General features: G+C 46.4%; 1 protein-coding gene across 5 annotated transcripts in view; it reads right to left on the reverse strand.

Annotated features, from left to right (window-relative positions):
• The window catches only part of LOC138454056 (myosin-10-like), a 623,027-nt gene that overhangs the window by 207,827 nt on the left and 391,711 nt on the right, over window positions 1–23,489 (reverse strand). For all 5 annotated transcript variants that reach the window (XM_069607013.1, XM_069607016.1, XM_069607014.1 and 2 more), the window contains exons 3-5: window positions 10,544–10,700; window positions 4,005–4,032; window positions 3,238–3,340 (exon numbers count right to left, since the gene is read on the reverse strand). In XM_069607013.1, the coding sequence (XP_069463114.1) occupies window positions 3,238–3,340; window positions 4,005–4,032; window positions 10,544–10,700 (288 nt within the window). The remainder of the gene's footprint in view (window positions 1–3,237; window positions 3,341–4,004; window positions 4,033–10,543; window positions 10,701–23,489) is intronic.

Here is a 23,489-nt window from a genome sequence, read left to right on the forward strand (position 1 = left end):
TATGATATAAGTACATTTGTAATGTGAATTATTGGTATCAAATACGTTTTTGTAAGACTAAGGAAAATTCGGTAGGTTTAAGTGATAAGTAACAGGATTTTCAAAATATTACATCTGAGAAGCAGTTTTTTAAAATATTTTATGTTATCACTAGGGCACAAGCCCCTGTACAAAGACCATAGTGCAGGTTTTCCTTCACACAGTAGGGTCCCTATATATCCTGAGCATACAGCTCCGTCTATTGGTGACAATGGGCAAAGCTATGCAAATTGGACCACTTTATATCCTAAGACAACAGCTCACTCTAGCATAGCATTCTGTGCGTTCAGGCAGCCTCTACTGCGCATGACAGCATCGCACAAGCACACATCTTGCTTTTTATTTTTGAAATACTTTTTTCCAAAATAAGATTTAAAAAAGGAAGACAATGCAGCCAGTTTCCAGACCGAAGGAAACTGTTTAATTTCTCCAGTTTGGGGTGGGAGAGCTTGGGAGGGTTTCTGGTAGTGGGATGGGTATGGTTGCTAGTCAAGGTGTGTGTTGGGATTGTACGCCTAAAGTCAAAGGCAACTGAACTCCAATCAGGGTGGGGCTGCAAGGTGGAGCCATATTATGCTATTTGACATTTGCAGGCTTGTTTGACAAATTCCATTGTCATGGATCTCATGAAGAGCAGGTAATTTTTCATTAATGCATTGAGAGAATTTTAGAGTTTTGAACCCTGCACTCCTAGGGGCTAACGTCCATGATTCTGCCACTTGGAGGATGCTATGTTGTTCTGTAGATAGTGGCATCCTTGGAACTTGTTTCAATGGACCTCCTTTATAGTCTAGAAAACATTGAATTTACTCCGAAATTTCCCTTTGAGACAACAGTGCATTTATAGCGGGTCTCACATGGTCATATTTTTCCAGCTTAAGGCTCAGTTTTGCCAAATGATTTTGCACTTGCTGCTGCTGGTCACTGGTATTTTTGAGGAAAATGGTGTAGCCTTTAATGGAGCATTCTAAAAGCACCAAAGCAGCAGCCCGTCTCTTCTCTACAAAGTGGTTGGTTCACAGAAGTGCAGCATTTATGGTTCTATGATGTTATTAGATAGGTTTCTATTGTATATATTGGCATTACAAATGCAATCCTCCATTTTTGACATTGCTCTCTCATGATAAGTGGCAATGTTTTTTTTGAAGTGCTGTACAGTCCAGATCATCTTCTCTGAGCTCTTAGGAACCAAAGGATTGTGCCTTGGTCGACAATGCTATGTTCCATATGAATTGGGTTGAGAAAATAATTCCATAAACAAATTCCACAACACCCAAATGGGCAACCATCGTCCAAACCCTCAAACACACCAGGAAAACCAACAAGCTACACGTGCAAGGGCCCCAACAATCAAATCATGATGTGGTGGTAACAGTGCGCCAGCACAGCCAATGCGATGCATGGAGAGAAGTGAGGTTATCAGGCCCACTGCATGCGCTCAAGTAGAGTGGGGCTACTTGCCTGGTGTTTGAATAGGGTGGGATAATCCTGCTGGCATTAAGAAAGACACACAATATGGTTAACAGTGCGGACGAGGCATGAAGGATGTGTGGAAGAAGTGGGGCACCATGCAGACGTTGCTCAGACTGGGACTTGCTTTCAGTGCCCCAGTAGGTGCCCGGTGCCCTAAATGTGAATCAAGCCTTTTGCATCACCCACTGATTGCAGTTTAGTTGTGCACCCCACCAGTGACATGCTCATGCCCATTCCCAAATACTATTCAGTCTCTTACCCAGACTCTGGGGTCTCAGTATTCTCAAATGGCAGCGTGCATCTGCCCGGAAAGGGGCTACATGGCAGATAGAAGGGGACTTGTGCACAGACACCAGGAGACACTTGGGAAAGAAGGATGCACATGTAGTGAATAAGTATGTTTGAGGTCAATGGTGTGCAGACAGACACGTTCATATGGGTGGGAAGGACGAGATCACATAAGGCGATGGAGCGACGGGGTACTTGTGAGGTGTGATGGAGCGACGGGGTACTTGTGAGGTGTGATGGAGCGACGGGGTACTTGTGAGGTGTGATGGAGCGACGGGGTACTTGTGAGGTGTGATGGAGCGACGGGGTACGTGTGAGGTGTGATGGAGCGACGGGGTACGTGTGAGGTGTGATGGAGCGACGGGGTACGTGTGAGGTGTGATGGAGCGACGGGGTACTTGTGAGGTGTGATGGAGTGACGGGGTACGTGTGAGGTGTGATGGAGCGACGGGGTACGTGTGAGGTGTGATGGAGTGACGGGGTACGTGTGAGGTGTGATGGAGCGACGGGGTACTTGTGAGGTGTGATGGAGCGACGGGGTCCTTGTGAGGTGTGATGGAGCGACGGGGTCCTTGTGAGGTGTGATGGAGCGACAGGGTCCTTGTGAGGTGTGATGGAGCGACGGGGTCCTTGTGAGGTGTGATGGAGCGACGGGGTCCTTGTGAGGTGTGATGGAGCGACGGGGTACTTGTGAGGTGTGATGGAGCGACGGGGTACTTGTGAGGTGTGATGGAGTGACGGGGTACTTGTGAGGTTGCTGGATGCTGCAAAGAGACCGAAGAAGATGTCTGGGGAGAAGAAAGGTGCAATGACGACAGGATTGTGGGAGTGAAAATGAGGGTTCACCTGAAGGAACATACCAGTGCAAAGATAGGGGACGTTCAAGACACAAAGATGTTTCGCACAGCTCGACAGGAGCGCGAGATAGTAGAGCGGCAACAAGGGCAGATGAGCAGGCAGACAGATTGTACACATGGGGAGAATGGAACATGCGCGGCAAGGGCAGAGGAAGTGTGAGAAACAGATGCACTGGAAGCAAATGCCGGGAAGCACATGCCTGGGCAGATGGGTGTGCAGTGGCAGAAACCTGCGTATAGAAGGAACAATTCACATACAAAGGAGATAGAAACGCAGAGACACGTCTGTAGGTGTGGGGCACATGGGTGTATATGAAACAATAGGACATGCAAGATAGATATATAGATAACAGAGTTTTTGTGGTATGTATGAGGCTGGGAAATGTGCACAGATAGAAGTTCACCTATAGTATGGATGCTGTGTGGGCAGCGATAGGTTGAGATGCGTATGGCGTGTACATGTGGGAGTCGTAGAGATCTATGCGGTTGGGATCGGGGGCGTGGTGCAGGCTGATATGCAGAGAGATACCTGGGCCCTGCCAATCTAGGACATGGCACTATTTCCTACTGCTAGACTCACCGGCACGGTGTGCTCTTTGCGACCCTTGTGGGAAGACGCCACATGCGCCAGGTACTGGATCACCTTCTTAGTGTTCTCGGTCTTCCCGGCTCCAGACTCTCCCCTGCAACAGCACAGAGACAGAGTCATGTGGCAAGCAATAGTTTCTATGTTAATGCTTTATCAGCATAGCTGTTATGTGTGAGGGTACATGAATGGGTGGAACCCATGTCAGCAGAAGGCTTGTGGCAGCCACTACCATCATCATCGAAGGCCTGACTCTGTGCTTGCTTCAAGGCAAGGCCCTGTCCGCTCTCATCCAATACCTGACTTGCTGTTGATTTAGGTGCAATGATCATTTTGTTTAGTCACATCCGATAATACTCCATATTAATACAGGATAGATGGCCGCTATACCAATATCGTCTGCGCCTGGTCTGTGTTCAATTGCAGAAGAGGTAGCCACCTATCTGAAGCCAGAGCCCAAGCTAACAAAGAGAAGTGTCCCCTCCATCCAGAATAACTGCTCCACGCTAACCCCAGAGGACTGATCACTATCCCACTGTCGTGTGAGGCCAGACACCGCAATATCGCACCGACTACACCACCACCACCATCATCATCATCATCGAGGCCTGGCTCTGGGTTATCTTAGTGGAGCTGCTAACTATCACAGTTATTTGATTGCAGACTCTGCGTTATGTCAGGATGGGTGGTCACTATAATACTGCCATCTGAAATCCTGACTGCTCTGGGTGTAGTGGTGCTGCAGTGTGTTAACTACTTACGTGCAGAGAATGGACTGGTCCTCGCGATCTAGAAAAACAAGGAAAAAAGAAGTCAACAAGGTTGGATGCAGAAGCGAATACAGCTGGTGCAAACATATTAGGAACATGGGAATTGAAAATCAGTCTTGTTTGTTCAGAATACTCTGTCCTGTCCAGGCACTACTGAATACTGCTTAACATCCAACACGTGCAAGACTTGCTCTGCCGGAGTGGCTGGGCTCACGGAAAATGTGGAAAGGCAATTGCCTGGCCAAAGCAAAACATGGACACCTCGTTTCGCAGGAAAGAAGGGCATGGTCTCAGGATTTTCAGGATACCCCTCCTTAATATTGTCGGGTGAAATAGCCCCGGATGCCATGAATAAAGAGGCCACAGTCAGTTATGAGGGCTCACCAAAGTGCTGTGCTGAAATTATGTCCGACATAAGGCCTATGGAAGCCAATTAAAAAGTAAAGAAAGTGGGCCCAACAATCTGAAGATGCTGAAATGTGCACAATGTATTTCATGAAGGGAAAGAAAGACACGTGGGACTAATGTTTTGATAAATCCATGGAGAGCTGCACTGATGTTCAAGAAACCACAGTACACAATGTCTTATAGGAAATGCCAGAATTGTGTTCACAGGCAGCCAAAGTGAAACAGAGCATTTTTTTAATGTACATTAAACAAAATAATGTCATTTCGTATTTTCCTCTAGACTAATAATAGGCTCAGCAAAATGCCCACCAGACTTGCAAACCTGGGCATGGTGTTCTCATGTACCATTCTGAAATAATGTGCAAATATTATGACATTGTGTGCCGTGTAAGATGTCATTTAAAGTAATTGGGTGTGAGCTTGAAAGGCCTTGTGCTGCAGGCCATTTCTTCAGGATATGAAACTGGACTCCAGAGCACTGTGTTGCCCTGGGGATTTAGGCCTGGTTGTCTTCAAACATCAGTGCCTTTCCTTAAAAATACAATCTTAAATACTTTTGAGATCAGAAATGCAGTGGAAGACCTGGTGATCTCCAGGCCACAGGTCCCATAAAACAAATGCACTAGCTTGGCCATTAGCCCTTGAAGGGGAAAGTTAATATAAACACAGATCCCTCTGCTGACGTCATGTGCTCAAGGAGGGTGAGGGCCCAGCAGAGGAGGAGTGAAACTGTACATTCCTTAAAATGGGACAAATGCATTTTATTATGTACAATGGACAGTGTACATCGCACAACAGTCATTCCAGGCTTTTATGAATGGTGACAGTTAACCCCTTCTACCCGTGCTAAAACGATTTGTGAGGGAAAAACAGACCTAAAGTTATGAATGAAAATGTGATTTGGGCCTCCTTGTGTTTACCAGAGATGCGAAAAGTTGATAAAGCATGCCAATTATGATTAATATGACACCGTAAAACAGCATCTTTTTCACTGATATGGTTCCTGAGTAAATGAAGAAAAACTGTATCTCTGCACAGGAATAACACAGACTCCTGACTAGTCTCATCTGATATGCGTTAAAATATAGTTGTCAAAAATGTATTCATACATGTAAGGTCTTGGAGATTAAGGGTAGTTGCCACGTAGTGAGATTTCTATGTCCCGAAGCATGCCAAGCCCACCTGTCAAAGTGAGATGATGAAGCTCTCTCCTCCCCTAGCTGTCCCAAAGCACTCCCGCGCCCCTTGTCCTATCAGCACACAGGTGGGAGTGGGGTAGCGGAGGCTAGCCAATCCCTTTTGCGGGAATTATTTGATGAGTTAGTGATGTAATGTGCCCTATAACTAAGCAAGCTTGCCTCAGTGCTGGGCTTCTCCCACTAATTCCATGAGGTCACTTGCTGCTGAAATCTGGTGACAAATAGCCCATCAGAGAGAGGCCTAATGTTGCAGTGGAGACAGGAGCCAGGAGACATAAAGGCTGATTGGGACCCTTGGAGGACTCAAGGGTAATCATTGATTGACCCCATGCTGCCCCAGTGGTGTGTTCTGATGCCCAATCTAGACCTCTCCTGTAAGTAGAACTACCCCAAGCCATAGATTGTATAAGCCCTATATGTTTTCAACATTGTGTTAGTTAATTTCCCATTGAAAATTCCTGTTTGCCTGTGTAGATCCTTAGCATATTTTTCAAAGTAAACCAATTAATTCCCTTATTGTATTCACAGGGTGTGTATTGTTAGCATTCAAAACCAACAATCTTTTCCCAGTGTGTTGTGAGCCAGTATAGTCCTAAAGATTTGCCAAAAGAATTAACTCCACATCCCTGTTTCACGTGTGTGTGCAGGGTGTAAAAACCAAAATTGTCCCTGTGTTCCCATTGTGGCCTGCAAAACGAAATTGTCCCTTTGTTGCCATTGTGCTCTGCAAAAAGACATTTTCCCCGTGTTCCCATTGTGCTCTGCAAAACGAATTTTCCAATTGGCATTTTCTGTCTTACATTGCATCTGTGAGTCACACTCCAAAATCGATTTTCCTATTCTGTTTTGACCACAATCCTAAAGCCCTGTGTGTTATTGTTTGGTGTAACAAAATCGAATTTTCCATTTCTTTTTAGGTTTTCCCATTGCAACTGTGCTAGGTAATTGAAAACCGATTTTCCCATTCTGTTCTGACCATAATACTAAAGCCCTGTGTGTCATTGTTAGGCGCAGCAAAACAAATTTTCCCCTTACCTTTCTTCCTGTCGTATTGTTTCTGTACCCCAAATCCGATTCTCCCATTCTGGTCCCACTCCCTGCCACTGCTTTCCATTCAAAAGAGTTAAGCCTAATTGATGTTTGGGCGGTGAGGGTTGCTGGGATAAAGCTTAATTAATCTGCTATCATTGTGTGTCATGAACGGCTCTTTTTTTCTGTCTTGGTGGATGATTTAAAAGAAATTGATTGTGACAACATATCTCCATGTCGGTGTCTTTCCGGAAGTCATTTTGGTCTTGTGTTGCCACAATATTGGTGGCTGATGTAACCCATGTGTGATATTTGCCTAAATAAATAAATTAATAAATATTCTTAATATACACCGGCCTGGTTCCTTGTCCATTGTGGCACCGGGTATTTGTTGAGGTTGTGTGAGAGTCGGGTTGGAGGCCTTACCCATAGTGAACTCTACATAAAAAAATCCAAAGCATTTTTATTGTGCGCCACATTCATTGCGGGGGAAAGAGCTCTCTGACTTGGGAGTGACTGTATAATAAATCGCGACAATATTGTTTCGATACATTTGCATACAATGATTTTAAAAGTATGTACATTTTGTCTCCTGAATATTAATGAGGGGTATGTACACAGCCCCGATGTATACATCTGCCCCAAGGGAACACTCATGAGATCAGAGAGCACTATAGTTAACACCCAGTAAGTGGCTTTTTGTAGTGGGTGGGAACTTACGCTGGAAACGCTGCATGCAATTAGAAGGATGCTGAAAAGGCATGCAGTACAGGCATAATTGCTTCTCAGATGTACAACGAACAATCCTCCGAGTACGCTAACAACACTTAATCACATCTTCACAGCATAGGCAAAGGGACGATGGGAAATAATATGATGAAGAAAAAGCTTGTTCAACAGAGTGGGCCTACGCATGAAGCGTATGCCACTCCAGCATACAGGGGGCACATGCATGCCAACTGGAATCTGTGGACGGTACCAGTTTAGATCGGGCAAGTTCCACAAAGGCACTTGAATACCAAACACGAGATATGAAATGTAACCCGATTTCTCTAGGAACTCACCTAGAGACCCAACAAACTCTTCCATCGGGTCTCATTTTCCAAACCTGTATCCACTGATATGGCAGTCCAACAATCCAGCAAAACTGCAGTTGACATAATTAGGCCTAAAGCATTTACAAGTCCCTTAAAAATTAAATCCGAGGTGATAAAAGGTGAGCGTGAGCACGGACCCCAGGGCAAGTCCATTGGTGGACTGGCAGTCTTTCATTGCTGCAATAGCTGTGGCGTGTTGTGTGCCATGCATGCCGACTGCGGCCTACGAGCAACCCAGCTGGCAGCACTACCCAACCACACACCGTGCTAAAAGACCACAGCTGGAGCAGTTCAAGGGCCAGGCACACACCATTAACAATGAAGAATTTGGAAGGGAATCAAGTGATCACGGTCACCTTGTTTCCTATGACAATGTATAGCGATGCAGAGGTCCAGGGTATACAGAATGGCACTCCCGTTTAGAGCCACAGTGCAGAAGCAATGGACAATCTCCTTCTATAAACTCTCCACAGGGATAGCAGGATTATGTCGAGGAATGAAGGGCAGACTTAAAAAAAAGAAATGTGCAAGGAAGAGAGCCTAGCAGTGTAATGTTCTTCAAATGTCATTAGAAATTCTTTGAATCATCATTTGACCATGTTACAATGACTAGCTGTTCTCTACACATGTTGGAAAAGTGGTTGCGGAATCGTGGTCCTTGAGCAGATTTATGAAAGGGTTAACAGCACATGGTATAAGGAAATCCCTCACTTACCTATTCATTTTCATACCACACAGGCTCCATGCTGCTTAAAATCAAGGCACGTGCAGGAGCTATGGCCAGTGCTGAAAATGGAAAATATTTACTATGGGACCCTCTCCTCCTTGAGGGTGAAGCCGGTCGGAGGGCGTCACGCCAATGGGAGGGCCCCGGGACAGGTCACACAACACAGTATCAGTTCATGGGACCCAAGGCTGGCAATTTCATTAAAATAAAAGAGCATTTTGGGAACATAAGAATGACCGCAATTTCACATTTGAAACAGCTCTATGATAGTGATGCAGCAAGAAACCCTTTCGAGGGAGTAATGGGGGTTGGACTCTTTATTCGTCTCAATGCTCACCCTAACAAAATAAGTCTGTAAATTGCAGGGCATATATGCAAAGTTGGACAGCTGGAGAACAGGATGCGAGGCTTTGGCTGTTTCTGCATTCAGTCGGTGTGCCAAGTCTTCTGAAGCGCAGGCTGTTTGCGCGAGACGAGGCATTGGGAACAGATCTGGGAGCTTGCGGGGCTAGCCGTTGGGACGGGGCAGCGCTCCAGCAAGACCAACTTCACCTGAAGCTCCGCTCCGTCGTGTTCAGGACCAATTCCCTCACTGCCAGTAGCGTAACACAAACTGTGAGTACCTCTTGCAAAATGTGGTGTGGGGGCTCAGGCATGTCAAGAGACTTGCTCGTGTCTTGGTCTAATTTGGAGGCCAGTGTATAGCGAGTAGGTGTCTGTTACACTCTTGCATTTGGCCAGAACCTACAGGAAGAGTCCCTTTACGAGTATGCTCGTCCTTTTTGCATAGACTTGCATAATAGCCTGGCAGTTAAGGGGTTAAACTTGACTTTCAGCCAGAGACCAACATCTTTCAATGACGATTACCAGTATAGCATCCTGGCTCATCAGTGCGATGTGACTGACATGCTTTCAGAGTGATAAAGTGTGTGCAAAGCTTCTGCAAATGTCTAGATGATGGATTGGAATGTTACTGCTACCGCGGGGGTGGGCGGGGGCCTGCTGATGTGTAGATGAAGGCGGCAAATGCATATGTTTTACTGCACAATAACATTAATAGTTCCTCCCCATTTTCCTTACTTAACGTAACAATGAGGTTGTTTTGTTTTGCCTCACGAGCCTCAGGCACTGCCATTTCTTCTAATCCGAGCTAATGTGGCCGATGAAGTCATCTCAGGAGTAAACAGACAAAGAAGGAGCAGTCGGCATGTTCCAGTCTGCCTGCATCCCACCACATTACCAGCGGGCATGTTGCCCCTAGCAGCATGCGGCCAGAAGCCTTCACTGTTCAGTAGGCAGGTATGCCGTTGCAGCACGCCGAAGCGAGTGTTTTACACTCTCCCGGGAGGAAAGGCTCCCCTTGCAGCATGCAGTGGTGGGCCACCAACCCTTGGACTCACTCCCGATACTCAATAGGGTAGGCCTTCTGCACAAAGGGTCTACTGTACTATCAAGCAACTGATACCCGACGGGCGGGTGTCTTCCTGCTGCCTGCTGCCTGCTGCCATCAGCCTTCACAACCACCTGCCCCATGACTCTTCTGATAGGCTTTGGAAACTCCTGGTCTTACGGCATGGTGCTGTGGGCCTCGATCGCCCCGCCCCCGATACCCAGCAGCCACGTCTCACCTTGCACCATGTATATCTCCAGCCCCCTCCTCCAAAACACACAGTGGACAGGACCAGGGGTGTTGCTAGGTCTGGAAAAGATCTGGGGCTACAGTAATGTTGGGACTGTCGGGACTCGGGGCTAGCTAGCCTTTTGGTTGCAGCCACTAAGCTTCTATCCGGGCTACAACCAAAAGAGTCAGGGTGATAGCCCCTCAGCCTCGCGCACCCTTAGCAACGCCTCTGGACAGGACACCCCTAAGACAAGCTGCCTCATGCCATTATACCCGGACCACTCCTCTGATACCGCACAGGCAACTCTCACCTTGTAACATGCTTCAGTAGGTTTTTACCTACCACACGCCTCAACTGGCAGCTAAGCAGCGCGTTGTTCCCAAACCACTCTGTGCCCCTAATACCGCCTCACGCCTCACGCCTCAGATACCCTGTGAGCAGGTCTCACCTTGCAGCATGCTGCGGTAGGCCGTCTCAGAAATTGCATAGATGTGCGGTGGCATCTCATGGCGCTTCTTGCCTCGATACATCTCCACAATTTGCTCGGTGTAGATGGGCAGGTTCTTGTAGGGATTGATGACAACACAGAAGAGTCCAGAATATGTCTGCAAAAGGTCAAATAAAGGGCAATGAGGTTGGGTTAACCATAGAAACTTCATGATGGAATTCAAGCGGCTACAGAGACGGTCCTTTAAATACCAGAATGGGATAGACAAACATGATCCGATCCTGGTGAAGCAAAAATACATCATGCAAATGGTGACCAATTCCCGACACTGCCTCCAAGGCATCGTGAAATGTATTGGTGGGTGAAAAGAGGCTGCAGGCACTGCCTACTTGCCTTTTTCTTCAGTGCTCCTGTGCCACCCATCGTGGAATTCCAATAAATGGCCCGAACTGTTACTCCGTGTGGAAATATCTGCTCGTGCCTCTTTGGGCTAGGAACGGCCAACGACAGGAACAGGCACCTAATAGACACCCAAAAAGTGACAGCCATGTGTCTTCTACCACATATGCCATGGCCCATTTCCACAGTGCCCACTACACACCATGGATCACAATGCATACACAAGCCCCTGCACTTGCATTCATGAAATCCTCATCACCACCACCCACCACCTCACCCATTGCCACCCCAGAACCAATAACATTGAATCTAATGCTATTAAATGTAAGCGTCACCCAAGTACACACCCAAAACATTTCAAAACTACACACAAAAAACAAGTGTCCTACTCGCCATGATAAATAGACCTCTCAATCATGTTAAACACTTTTAACAGCCACCCAGAAATCCCGGGAGACACTTCCTGTTTTCAGACCTCCCGGCTTCAACAATTGCTTCATTGATGAACCCAATGACTCGCGCATCCAGCCTTTTCCCCACTGAGTAGATCCTCCTCAGGGGCCGCCACTAGCACGGCCTTCCCGGGACTCTTCGCTTCAGTTAATTCACTAGATCCACCCACGTAAAAAAGGCAAGACAATGGACCAGGTCAGCTCCACCATTTCCTTCCTAACCCACAGCCGCCATATTGGACCGTAGCTCGGGTCCCTACTGCATTACACCTGAAAACGAGCAATTTAAGACAACTCAGAGCAAAATGAATCACAAATAGGCTTTGACCAGTAAATCGGTTCCAACCAATTTACTGCAAGAAATCCAACCCCATGCTTAGAAACACGGGGCTTAATACAGAGTCTCAGCACCACTTCCCTAAAATGCACAGAAAGGCATGCCCCCTCTGTAACCAACATATAAGCAATAGCAAAGCCTGTTGCATGCCAGCGCTACACAAGGTTTGAACATCAGGACCAGAAAACCCAAGCTGACCATAAATCCTCATCACTTCGTAAGTGGACAGCATTATAATTACAAAAGGGACATTCACATAACATCTAGATCACACCAGTTACAAAGTCTATATAAAGCACTGTGATTTGAGCAGGCAGCCTTCCAAAAGAAAGTATGGCTCTTATGTCTTGTGCAAACCTCAGATGACTGAAGCGAAACATAAAACAAACTCAATGGTTACTGACATCTAAGCTTAAAAAGAATACCTCCAATGGGAGTTTGCTACAAGGATTATGACCTTTCTCAAAATTGACGCCCTCAATACCGTGGTCAGTAAGGACCAATGAAATGCCCGCAAACAGGTCTTTGTCAATTGCATTTGCAAGTGGCCATGTCATCTACAGATTGCGCCAATTCTAGCATGTGTGAATCCAGTGTAAGCTAGCAGGTGTAAACCCGACATGCTCCTGGGCACCGCCTCAATTCTCCTGAAGAGGGGATCCCAAGTGTGGCCCTCATGACTTACACCCAACTCTCAGCCCGAAGACAAGGAGAACGAGAGATGCGCATCACTCCTGGGCCTTTCCTTGCCATAGTTTATGTACAGCAGATGTGAGAAGCGCTATTCACTCTGGCAACCCTTTAAGCCACAGCCGATTGACAACTTGGGGACATGCAGATGTCCTTGATCAAACAAGTTGACTGACTATAACCTCAAAAAAGCTGATGACGCCATATAGATATACATGCAAGAAGCTACATGAACACGATAGGTTATTGCAGATAGACACGAAACAAATGCTTATGACTCACATAGATAGAGGACTGACACACACACACATCCTTTGCAAAGCGTAAACAGCAAGACACCTAAGACTACATATACCTACCTTGCTCATACTTAATTGCAACTAATATGGGCGGACATTGGAAAAAAGATGGAAGCCATAGGTGCATTGAAATGAATGGGGAAAGGCTGACAAACTGAACTAGTTAAAGCAGACAAAGCTTCCACCGCAGACACTGTGCACAGCCGGGGTGATTACCATACAAATACATATGTGTAACTCTACAGAGTAGAATGTCAAATGCAAGGAAGAAAGCACACTGTAAATTATGATTTGAGGAGATGATAAACTTTTGAAACAAAAATATACTTCAGCATACTAACAGAGGTGATACACTGCTACACCTATATGGCCACACACAGCTGTTGACATTTGCAGCTTCTCTTCATGAACCTCTGCTCCCAACTCTGATGTTCACCAGGCGACACTGGCCTGGCAGAAGGTCTCAGCCTATTGGGCTTCAAGCATTGAAAGAAATCCACAAATGAATGGGAGGCAGTGGGGGGAGGGGGGGGGCGAGTTGAGCAGCTCCAGATGCCCTGTTAGGTTCAGCACTATGGGTGGCTGACAGCAAGGCAATCCCGGAGGCCCGTACACCAAAAATAAAACACCATCTTACGTCACACAGCCCTGTTGCCCTGAAGGCAGAACGAGCACCCCCACCCCCTGTTTATACGGGAGACCTGTGGCAAATTGCCCTCCTCTGCCCCTGATGACTGCCATGTTTAACTCCTCTCCTTCTCAAGATTTGCTCAGTAAATAACGCCATGCATTTCATTGCACTTCCTGATTGTCCCGGGGGTGTCATCCGGTGATTATCTACTTGTGGAAAGCATGGGTGCGGTGGGCTAGGAAATTAAACCTTGTATTGTATTATGTGCTTATTACTCCAGATCTGTTTTCTCCTAGCTTTATCCAGAATACTTATCTTGTGTTATTAACAGTTTTTTCCAAATTCACGTAGTGTTCATATGGTGTTTTTGGCTTGGGGCTCGTAGCTTTTTTTTTGTTGGTTTAGATGTTTTCTGAACCATTGCAAAACCAATTTTAGCAGCAATACAGTGTTTTGATGGATTTGATTGGCTATAACATTACTGGATCGCTATCATATAATACTCAAAAATTGCCCTGGAATCCTATTTCGTGTATGACTGTACTGTGTCGCCCCACCATTTGTAGATAGTCCCTATATAAGGGATGACCACGCACCCATGCTTCTATTAAAATGGATGCGTGGTCATCCCATGACCCGGTCTAATTCCCTCTTCGTGTCTACAGACTCTTTGCTTGCCCCCTGACATCACCCTTGATCTCGCTATTCTTCCCAGAAGACTATGGTCTGGTGATCCGGGCTGGTGACCAGAGCTCATGTCGAGGGCACATGCACGTGGATGGTGCCCTCCACTGTTTTCAGAAGTCACCCTGATAGGCTCATTTCTGGTGACACAATATTCAATTGGTATGTTAATGAGACCCCCACTTAACTTTTTTTAGGACTTGACCCCTGGTGGGGCTCCAATAGGCCACGGATTCAGCGCTTCGACACTAGGTGGGTGTTGATTAAACACAGAACTAAAGTATCGTAACATAACCATGACATATTATTGAGCCTCGTAAACAAATACTGCAGGTGTCTCCTTCTAAGAGGTAGGTAGTCAGGGTGCCTAGGACCAACTATCATTAAATAGGAAGGGGAGAGGCGGGCGAGCCTATCAGCAGTGGGAACGTGCAACAGCCTTGCTCTTCAGCTCCCTGGACATTCCATTCTCTTCACACACAGGCTGATGAGGAGGTTGCAGAGGGCGTGGCGGCACACCGTCCGTTTCCACTCTGCACATGCGTGCATAGTACCCGGGTGTAGGGCCAGGGCCAGTCCTAGCTCGTACCCCGAAACCCTGCTGCGTGCAGAGCCCACAAAAGAACACAGACGTGGTCATACTTTCCCTTTCCCCTAATAACCCCTCCTCGCGCCCCGTTCAACGCAGCACAAAGGCTCGCTTGTGGAGGGACGTGTGCAGGCATCTGGAGACAGGCGGAAAGGGGTTTCCGCCCAGGGCTTCCATGAGGCCCAGCATGTCGCCTGCGCGAGCTGAGGTGGGGCAGCCGCCGCACACATACGTACAAGTCAGGTTCCTCATGCATCGTGCGAACAAAGGTGCACTCAGTGGAGTAACTTTGCTGAAAATGTTGGGGGGGGACATGACATCCGAAGACAAGGTGCCCCAGCCAAATGAATAGGGACACAATGGTGTGCCATGAAAGTTGGGGGGGGGGGGACAAACACCCCTGTCCCCTCCTAAAATTACGCCCATGGGTACACTCTATCTGCGGACGCGTATATATATATGCGTACATGTATTTATAGAAGTGTGCTTGTATCTGCACATGCGTATAGCTACTTGTGAAGATGAGAACATTAAGCACACATTCGTTCATAAGGGTCTTGGTCACGGGGGATGCTCGCCACAATCCACACACGTTCTCCTTTCCCCCTCGCCACCCAGGACACGCGTGTGCCCCATCCTGCGCCCACTCTTACATGCTAGGACACTGACAATCTCCCAGAGACATGCGCGCACCAGCAGCTCTGCTTGACGGCAGGAGGGCACGAGACATTTCAGTGTGACTTATCAGCAGCCTCAGAAGCACACGATGCTTTGCCAGGTGCCACGCAGACCTGCAGCAGCTGCACCAATGAGCTGAGGCGCCTAACATACTAGAAATGGAATTATGTAGGGGAAAGCGAAGTCAAATCAAAAGTGTGGGATAGAACACTTTGAATTCATCGTTAATAGTACCATTGCTATGTGCAGCCTTCCATAGCATCCCTTTCACCCGTTTGTTCCATAACAGAAGGGCACACCACGTATGTGCACACCTGCCTTCCCTAGCCACCAAAAGGTGCACTCCAGTCGGAATTGCTAGCCCACATTCCTTATGCACCAGAGCACAGGCGCCAGAGCCATGTTTCAGCTTTGTGGTCTGGGCCAGACTGCTCGCATTGCTAGCAGTATCGAGGCTGATTTGCACTGCATAGACTAGAAGGCTGCCGAAAGCAATTCCGATAGTTATGCTTAACGGAAAGGTTTCCCTTCCATCCCTTCTCAGGTTTAGTTTTTATCACCCTGAAAAGAAAAGGAGTATCCGCCATGATTAGTGCCGTATAAAGCGGCAGGGCTGCTAAAGGCTACCATTGGTTGCTACCTAAATGACACAGACCATAGGGCGGTGCAGTTGGGAAGTGAGATCCTGTTAAAATGGGCGTTATTACCGTACAGGGATAACGGAGCACAATGCATCAGAACGAGGTTCAGCCTCTCTCTAAGCGTGGTGGTGAGGTCACGGTCGGACTGGGAAAAGAAATAGGCCAAAAAAGTGAACCCCCCCAAAAAAGTGGCCCACCCCTCGCCTCAAAAAAGTGGCCCACCCCTCGCCTAACGACCCTTGAACTCTGATGACATCACCGGAAGTGATGTCGTTTGACCCCACCCCAAAGAGACATCCCGGGAAGCGATAAAACATGACCTTTCACCCCTTGACAAAACAGTACGTGGCATCAAATAGCATTGTACCTAAGTAAACTACGAAAAATATGGTTATGATTTCACCAATGTGATATACATTTCATACAAGAATGGATCACCATACGTATCATTCATATCTGTGTGTATAGATCCATATTGTCAAATTACTGTGAATGCAAGCAGACGTCCACGGCCAAATGATAATGTTATTGTATAGCATTTACACTTAAGCTCTTTCTATAGAACAAATATGCATACAATATCACCCAACCTGTGTTTGTACTCAATTATCGACCTAAGAAGTATCAAAGGCTGAGATGGCCCTTGCTGGGATTCGAACCTGCAGATCACACACACATCGCAGCAGCAAGCACTCAACCCACTGAGCTATCATATCAGCTATAGTAAAATGGGCAATTATTCTGTAGTGGATACCATTAAAATGGTAACTGAGATTTAACAGCAGACCAGTTAAGTTCATCTGCAGGTCTGGTGCAAAATTGGCCGCATGTCAAGCCTGCATGCATCTACTTTCAGGCTTCATAGGTTGGCAAAATAGGGAAAGCAGCGCACTCACAGCACATCCCATACTCTGAGCACTCGTTACCTCATACATGCAAACAAACATCCTGATCAGCATGCCAGAGAGATGGGAAAGATACACATTAGAACAAATCATTAATTGTGGCACGGTGAAGTCAATGGCCACTTGATGTGCTATGGTCAAATATTTCTACATTGTACAGAAGCTTTTAGGGACAAGGATTTTGTCAAGTGACCAAGGACACCGACATGGAATGTCTTGGGATGATTGTAACAGAGACAACAGCAGAAAAAAACCATGCTATTACTGCACCTTGCGAAAGGCAAAATACATAGGGCCTCATTCCGAGTAGGGCGCAAAGGGATACTGGGGACCGTTAAGGACATTGATGCAGGTAAACCCTTTGCGCCCTACGACGAGGTCCCTTTGCGGCCCCGTCCTTAACGCCTGCTTTTACCAGGCGTTATGGACGGGATCCGCAAAGGGACTTCAGAGCTAATAACGGTGCCGTAATTTACGGTATCGTTATTAGCACCCTCCCCATTCCCATTGGGGACTTACCGGTCCCACAAAGGTCGGACTAGACCGGTAAATCCCCACTGAACGAGGGTGGACACGGTACCGGTAATGGTGCTAGTCATGGCGCCAATAGCCCATAGTCCAAAATGGATGCTTATTCTACTCTAAAATCAGTTGTTTATCACTAATTTCACTAATACGTATTTATCACTAATACAACAGCACAGCAACTCCAGGGGGCACCTAGCATTTGTTTTTCTCTACATTTTGTTTTTCTATTTTTTTTGTCCAAACCGGCCCAGGTGTGGGCACAAACCGGCCCCACTCCCCAGGGACAATTTCGGCCCTGCCATGGGCCTAGAAGCTGAGGGGCCAATCCGACCCTGAGTGAGGTTGCATGGGTTCGCGGTTAGTACAGCTAATGCCTCCGTATAGTGGCACAACGCACCTGAAGCAAAGAGAATTTCTCATGTGGTTGGGATGGACTGGGATGTGGAAGCAGGAGCTGCGTCTCTGCTAGCCTTGGTCTCACAGTTTAAGAATGTTCTGTTAGCAAGCATGATGCTCAAATGCTAACTGAATGTATCACATTAATGTATGAATTTAATGAATACCAAGTTTATTGGTTGTTTATGGCTTGATGTATGATTCTAACATCTTTTTGAAGTGTTGCGTGTCTGTGTTCAGTGAAAAACCTTTAGTTAAGTGCAATTGAAAACAATTCCACACAACAAAACCCATGAAATTCAATAATTTCTGGAAGCGACGCGACCTCAACTCGGAGTCCCCAGTCAATTTCTTACCCAATTTCTTCTGCGAGCTCAGGGACTGCGTAATAGTAGGATTCAGAGTTAAGATCCACTCTGAGGTGGCCTTTGAGCTATTTCAGTAGATGGGACCATGTGGGTCTTCAACCAATAAAAGGACAACCTCCGAGAGCAACAATACACCAGTGACAAAGCAACCTGAGGGGTGAAACACATTGGGCATGGTTCAGCCCATTCACACCTTTTACCAGAAGTTTTAATGTTTCGTTTTTTTAATGAGAAAGGAAGAATTAAATAGATATATTTTCAGACTATGATAGTATAGTGTGTGTTGGTTGTTTGTGTGTATGTATGTTTTTGTTCAAAAGTTAAATGTTTTCAGTACACGAGTAACAGAAAGCATTGATGTGCACGCAGGAGTTGCAATGTCACCAGGGAGTGCGTAAAGCTGCCCCCACCGTTTGGAGACATCCACTACTGGGTCAGTCCACCCCCACCAGTGTCTGAGAGGAGGATTACCACCCCAGCTGAGGTATATGGGCAAAGAAGGACATGTGTATGACATTTGGAGAAGGCAGAGCCAAAGATTTATTTACAACAAGGCTGACTAGTCCCAGGCTTAGGGTGGCAGATTGCCAGAGGAGCAGCATTTTATTGCAGTTTATTTTCAATTTACTGGTTGGAAGTTTTTTTAAAAATATAAAGCCAATTTTGTTTCTCAGAGTTTGGATGATTCACAACACTGCACAAGTAATTTGGAGATGTTAGCTGTCATTCCACTCTAACAGCTAAAGTCTTTCCTGGCCAAACATATATATAGGCTTGATATTTACAAAAGCTTTATTGTTTGGGTGACTTTTGTTCAAAAAAGAAATGCATACCAAACCCAGCGTACTTTAGGTATTTAGTGATTCAGTTATACAACTCTCACAGACATATGACAGATATAAAGCTCTTTGGTCATTCTTATCTTCCCAAAATGCTCTTTAATATGCAAAACAGACAAAACCTCATTGGTTTTATTTGTGCCGCTTCACATTATTTTTGGGGTTCTTTCAAATCAATAGACTGAGGAACCTGAGGGCATCCTCACTTCTTTCCCCCCGGCATCTTTGGCTCAGGTGGCCAAGGAAAGGCCATGGCTTTTGGACATCAATCCTGGGGGGGATATGCAAGGGAGGATCACCTGGGTGAAGGGAGCTTGGGGAGTGGGGATAGGAAATCCTTAGGTGAGACAAGATGAGACATGGTATCCCCCATTTCCTTTTCAAAATGAACCTTCTGTCCCAACAGCCTTTGTAGATGACTATCAGCCTTTTCCCTTTTCTCCCCTACAAAATGACCCCCAGAAATATAATTTTTACACTGGGATGAGGAAAAGACCAACTAGGAGGACACATGCTCATTTGGCGAGATAAACATATATCTACCTCATATTCTTAATGCAGACACGTATCAGCCTCATATTATTAATGCAGATAAATTTCAACCAAAATGAGGAGGAGACAACACAGAATTGTGAACACTTCCTTTAATGTAAACCCGCCCAAACACCCCTCTGGTACTGATATGAAGAAGAGGGCTATTGAGGAGTTCAGATAGAGCAGCCAGGCATGCCCCTTTAACTATGGTCAGGCAATTGGACTAAATGACCTTCACCCTTGGTTACTTAGCAAGCCCAATGGATATAAAAATGCGGGTTGTACATGAGACAGGGAGAGACACAGAAGGCTGGAGTTTGGAGCCTGCAGGAGAGGTGAACGGGAGAGAAAGGAGTGGGAGACATGGGTGCTGGAAGCTGTGTTGTGCAGGGACAAGGGACGCCGGGTGGCAAGGCCGGCCCGGCGAAGGTCAGGAAAGCCTGCACACCCTCCGTGTCAGTGCAAGCAGCAGGAGCTGTGGGGCGCCGACGCACTTTTGTCACCATGGACTTCCAGGAGAGTGAGCAGTGTTTGCTCCGACCTCTGTGAGGGAAGAGCGGAGACAGTGGAAGCTCAACGCAGTACGATGAAAGGAGCAAAGCCGGTGGCGGGAGCAGCCGCATGAAGCCAGTGAGTGTAAACAGGGAACACTCATACCGGGGTGCTCTGGGTACATGAAGCAAGCATTTCTTGAACATCGAACGAATTGGAAATTGTCAGGAAAACCTTTTGAATGCTGGAACAAATGCCTTTAAATCTCGAATGAACTGAAAGTAGTTTCAAGGCTGAAACAGATGATTTTGAATACAGAAGGAACTGAAGACATTATAATCATTTTTGAATGCCGCACTGAGCCAAAGCAAGTAATGAGCATGATTGAATGGAATGAAAGCAAGGTGGTATAAGTGGCAAATACCACAGAGTGAATTGCTTGACATACAAGTGTTAGCAAGGAAAATAGAATCCCAAGAAGGGTATGAGAAGAGAAACAAGTATTGACACAAGCAAAGTGTTCAAGGAACTGCAGGTTAAGGGGAACCTGTATTCGAAAGAGCCAGAAGAGTACAGGAAGTGTAACAAAGTGGATGGTGGCCCAACCAGTCATGGCAGAGTGCTGAAAGAGTATGTTCCTGATGAAAATAACAGTCTTCACTGTCAAGGGAAAGCAGTTGACACTTGATGAAAAGCACATGAGAAAGGTTATTGGTTGCGTTACCTGTAATGGGAGGACCGTGTGGTCCAACAACTGCGCCAAGACCGAGTGGCCCTTTTGGAAAAAGCCAATGAAAGTAACTATAAGGAAGCTTGTGTTTTGCCACAGTTGCTCAAGTGATTTTTAGGTCAAGAGGGATAACTATTTTGGTGAACCAGTGAAAAGTACTGATGACCAGAGAGTTGGGAAGTGTCCCAAGGAATTGTGCTGTTTTTGAAGAACTGGAAGATTTGAATTCTTAGGGAAGGTGCGAGCATGAAATAGATTATAGAGAAGTTAAAATGATGAAGAGTAAATCTGAGTGCGCAAGTGCATCACAAAGCCCTGCAATAGGATACCAAACGCCATAGAAGGGTGAGAACAAAAACTGTGTGCCAAAAGGTACACACTGGGCTCATTACAATACCAGCGGCAGCCATGCTTATGTAACAGGCTGGGCTGCCGCCGGTATAATTTTTTTCACGGTGCCCGAGAATGTGCAATTACCAGGTCATTATGGCCCGCCGAACCCAGTAATTGCCCATTCGCGGGCGTCAGAAAAAAATGCTCCTTATTCCCATTGAGCCCCATATGGCTCAATGGGAATGGGGAGGTTGGATGCACCGGCACCATTCAGAATGGTGCCGGCCCATCTGACATGCTCAGCTCGCGGGTGCAGAACTCGTAGTTTGCCACTCCGCAACGGTACCAGCAAGCTTACCGGTTCCATTGTTACCGGACTGGCAAACTTATAATGAGGCCCACTGTTTTACAGCTGTAAAGGTGTCCTGTAAAGATATCCATTCAGCCATCTTTACTGAAGCTGCTCAGCGCTAAGCAGGCAAATGGCATCCCTGCTGGGTTTATCACGTGTCTTTGATTACATTCTGCTGCACGCTCAGAACTACCAGGAGAACCAACTGCAAAGTATGTCACACAGAGCATAACTGTAATGCTTATAAGTAATCTGTACATTCATTGGGCCTCATTATAAGTTTGTCGGTCCGGTAACAACGGTACTGGTAAGCTTGCCAGTACTGTTGCTACTGGACCGGCAAACTACAAGTTCTGCTCGTGGGTGCCAGGTCTGACCTGGCCGGCGTACCGGCACCCGCGAGCAGAGCATGCCGGATATACCGGCACCATTTCTAATGGTGCCGGTGCATCCGACCGCCCCATACCAATTGAGCACTATAGCGCTCAAATGGGAATGGGGAGCATTTTTTTTTTCAGTGCCCGGAAATGGGCAATTACCGTTTCCAGTGGGGCCATAATGACCCAGTAATTGCCCATTCGCGGGTGCCGGAAAAAAATGATACCGTGCTTGTTATACCGGCACGGCTACCGCCGGTATTATAATGAGCCCCATTATATTTTAAATACTAGGAAAGATTTGTATTGTGACATAGTAACAAACAACAGCAGGGCATCTACATCTATACCTACAAATCTCAAAATGTTCCTATGTATTGTACAGTCCAACTAACCCTACAAAGTTAACAAACATTTTAAATGACCTTGAAACGCAAGCTGGCAAGACCCGTTGCCTAAACCATGCCCACAAAGGTAATATTGTGCTGGAATGCCCGATCCAGTGCTCTATTTTACTCTTGAAGTGTTGGGTATTTTGGACAATGGCACAAACTGCATCGATGTAAACAGTATGTACCTTTTTATTTGTTATAAAAGGTGCCTGCATTGTGCAGCTACGAAGAATGCTGTTGTTTCCCACACATGAATGTTCAGGGTCGCCCTTATCCATTACTCCGCCATGGGAATAAACAGGCAAAGATTCCATAACCCTTCACCACTGTCTTGACTCTACTGGGGTGTTTATGCCCAGACAGAGTTTACAAATTTCACTTGTGAATTTGCCATATTTTAATTGCGTTCCAGCCAAATGGGTTTGGAGGTGCATGCGCTGCAGCAGGTAACTTGCCTTATTTCCATATTGCGCCCTGCTAACACCAGAGCTGTAACCATGACAATGGGGGTGAGTTATTTTTATTCTGCATTTTTATAAGATGTGCCTGTACCACTTGCATATATTTAATATGTAAACTTTATCATTTAACAAGACCGAATGTAGAAATGTAGTTATGTTGCATTAATATTACACGTTAGTCTAGGTGCTTCTCAGAGTGACAGCAGGCAATTTGCGAGAGAAACCAGATAATAGCATTGAAACCAACATTTCTCGTTCCAAACCTTCCCTCACTTGTGTCCAGTTGGCAGACAGCTTATGTTCTGATCGCTTCCTCTAAAAGATTGTTTTCTGAACTAACCAAAAGTAGACAGTTGGACGTAACAAGTACCTATAGTGCACTCAACTGTACAACACACTGCCTTCTCCAAATCTTGGGCAGCAGAGAAAGTTCTGAAAATACCCTTTCAACTAACATATCATAGAAGATGACAGGGTTGAATAGAGAGGAAGCAATAACTTTCCAATCCTGCAATGTTAAAACACCCCTTATGTTATGGAGACAAAATGGGGGTGAAGGGTGTAGTAGGGACAGTTAATTGAAGCGGCTCAATCTGGTGACGGTGCAGAGTCTGACAGAGCTGGAGTAAAGTTGGGGGCACATGCCATCTTGGGAGGATAGCTCAGTGGCAATGTGCTCCCCCTGGAAGCAAACATCAGAGAGCACCACAGGTTCGATCCCCAGGTCCACGCATAGAACTCTCTGGGTAGTGCGCACGTTATAAAGAACCTATCATATCATATCATTTGGGCATAGGGCAGCAGAAAGCCTAAATACGCCACTGGGCAGAGCGCCTGTT

Source organism: Ambystoma mexicanum, chromosome 1p, assembly GCF_040938575.1.
Source record: "Ambystoma mexicanum isolate Mex_15411 chromosome 1p, UKY_AmexF1_1, whole genome shotgun sequence".
In the NCBI taxonomy this organism is placed as follows: Eukaryota; Metazoa; Chordata; class Amphibia; order Caudata; family Ambystomatidae; genus Ambystoma; species Ambystoma mexicanum.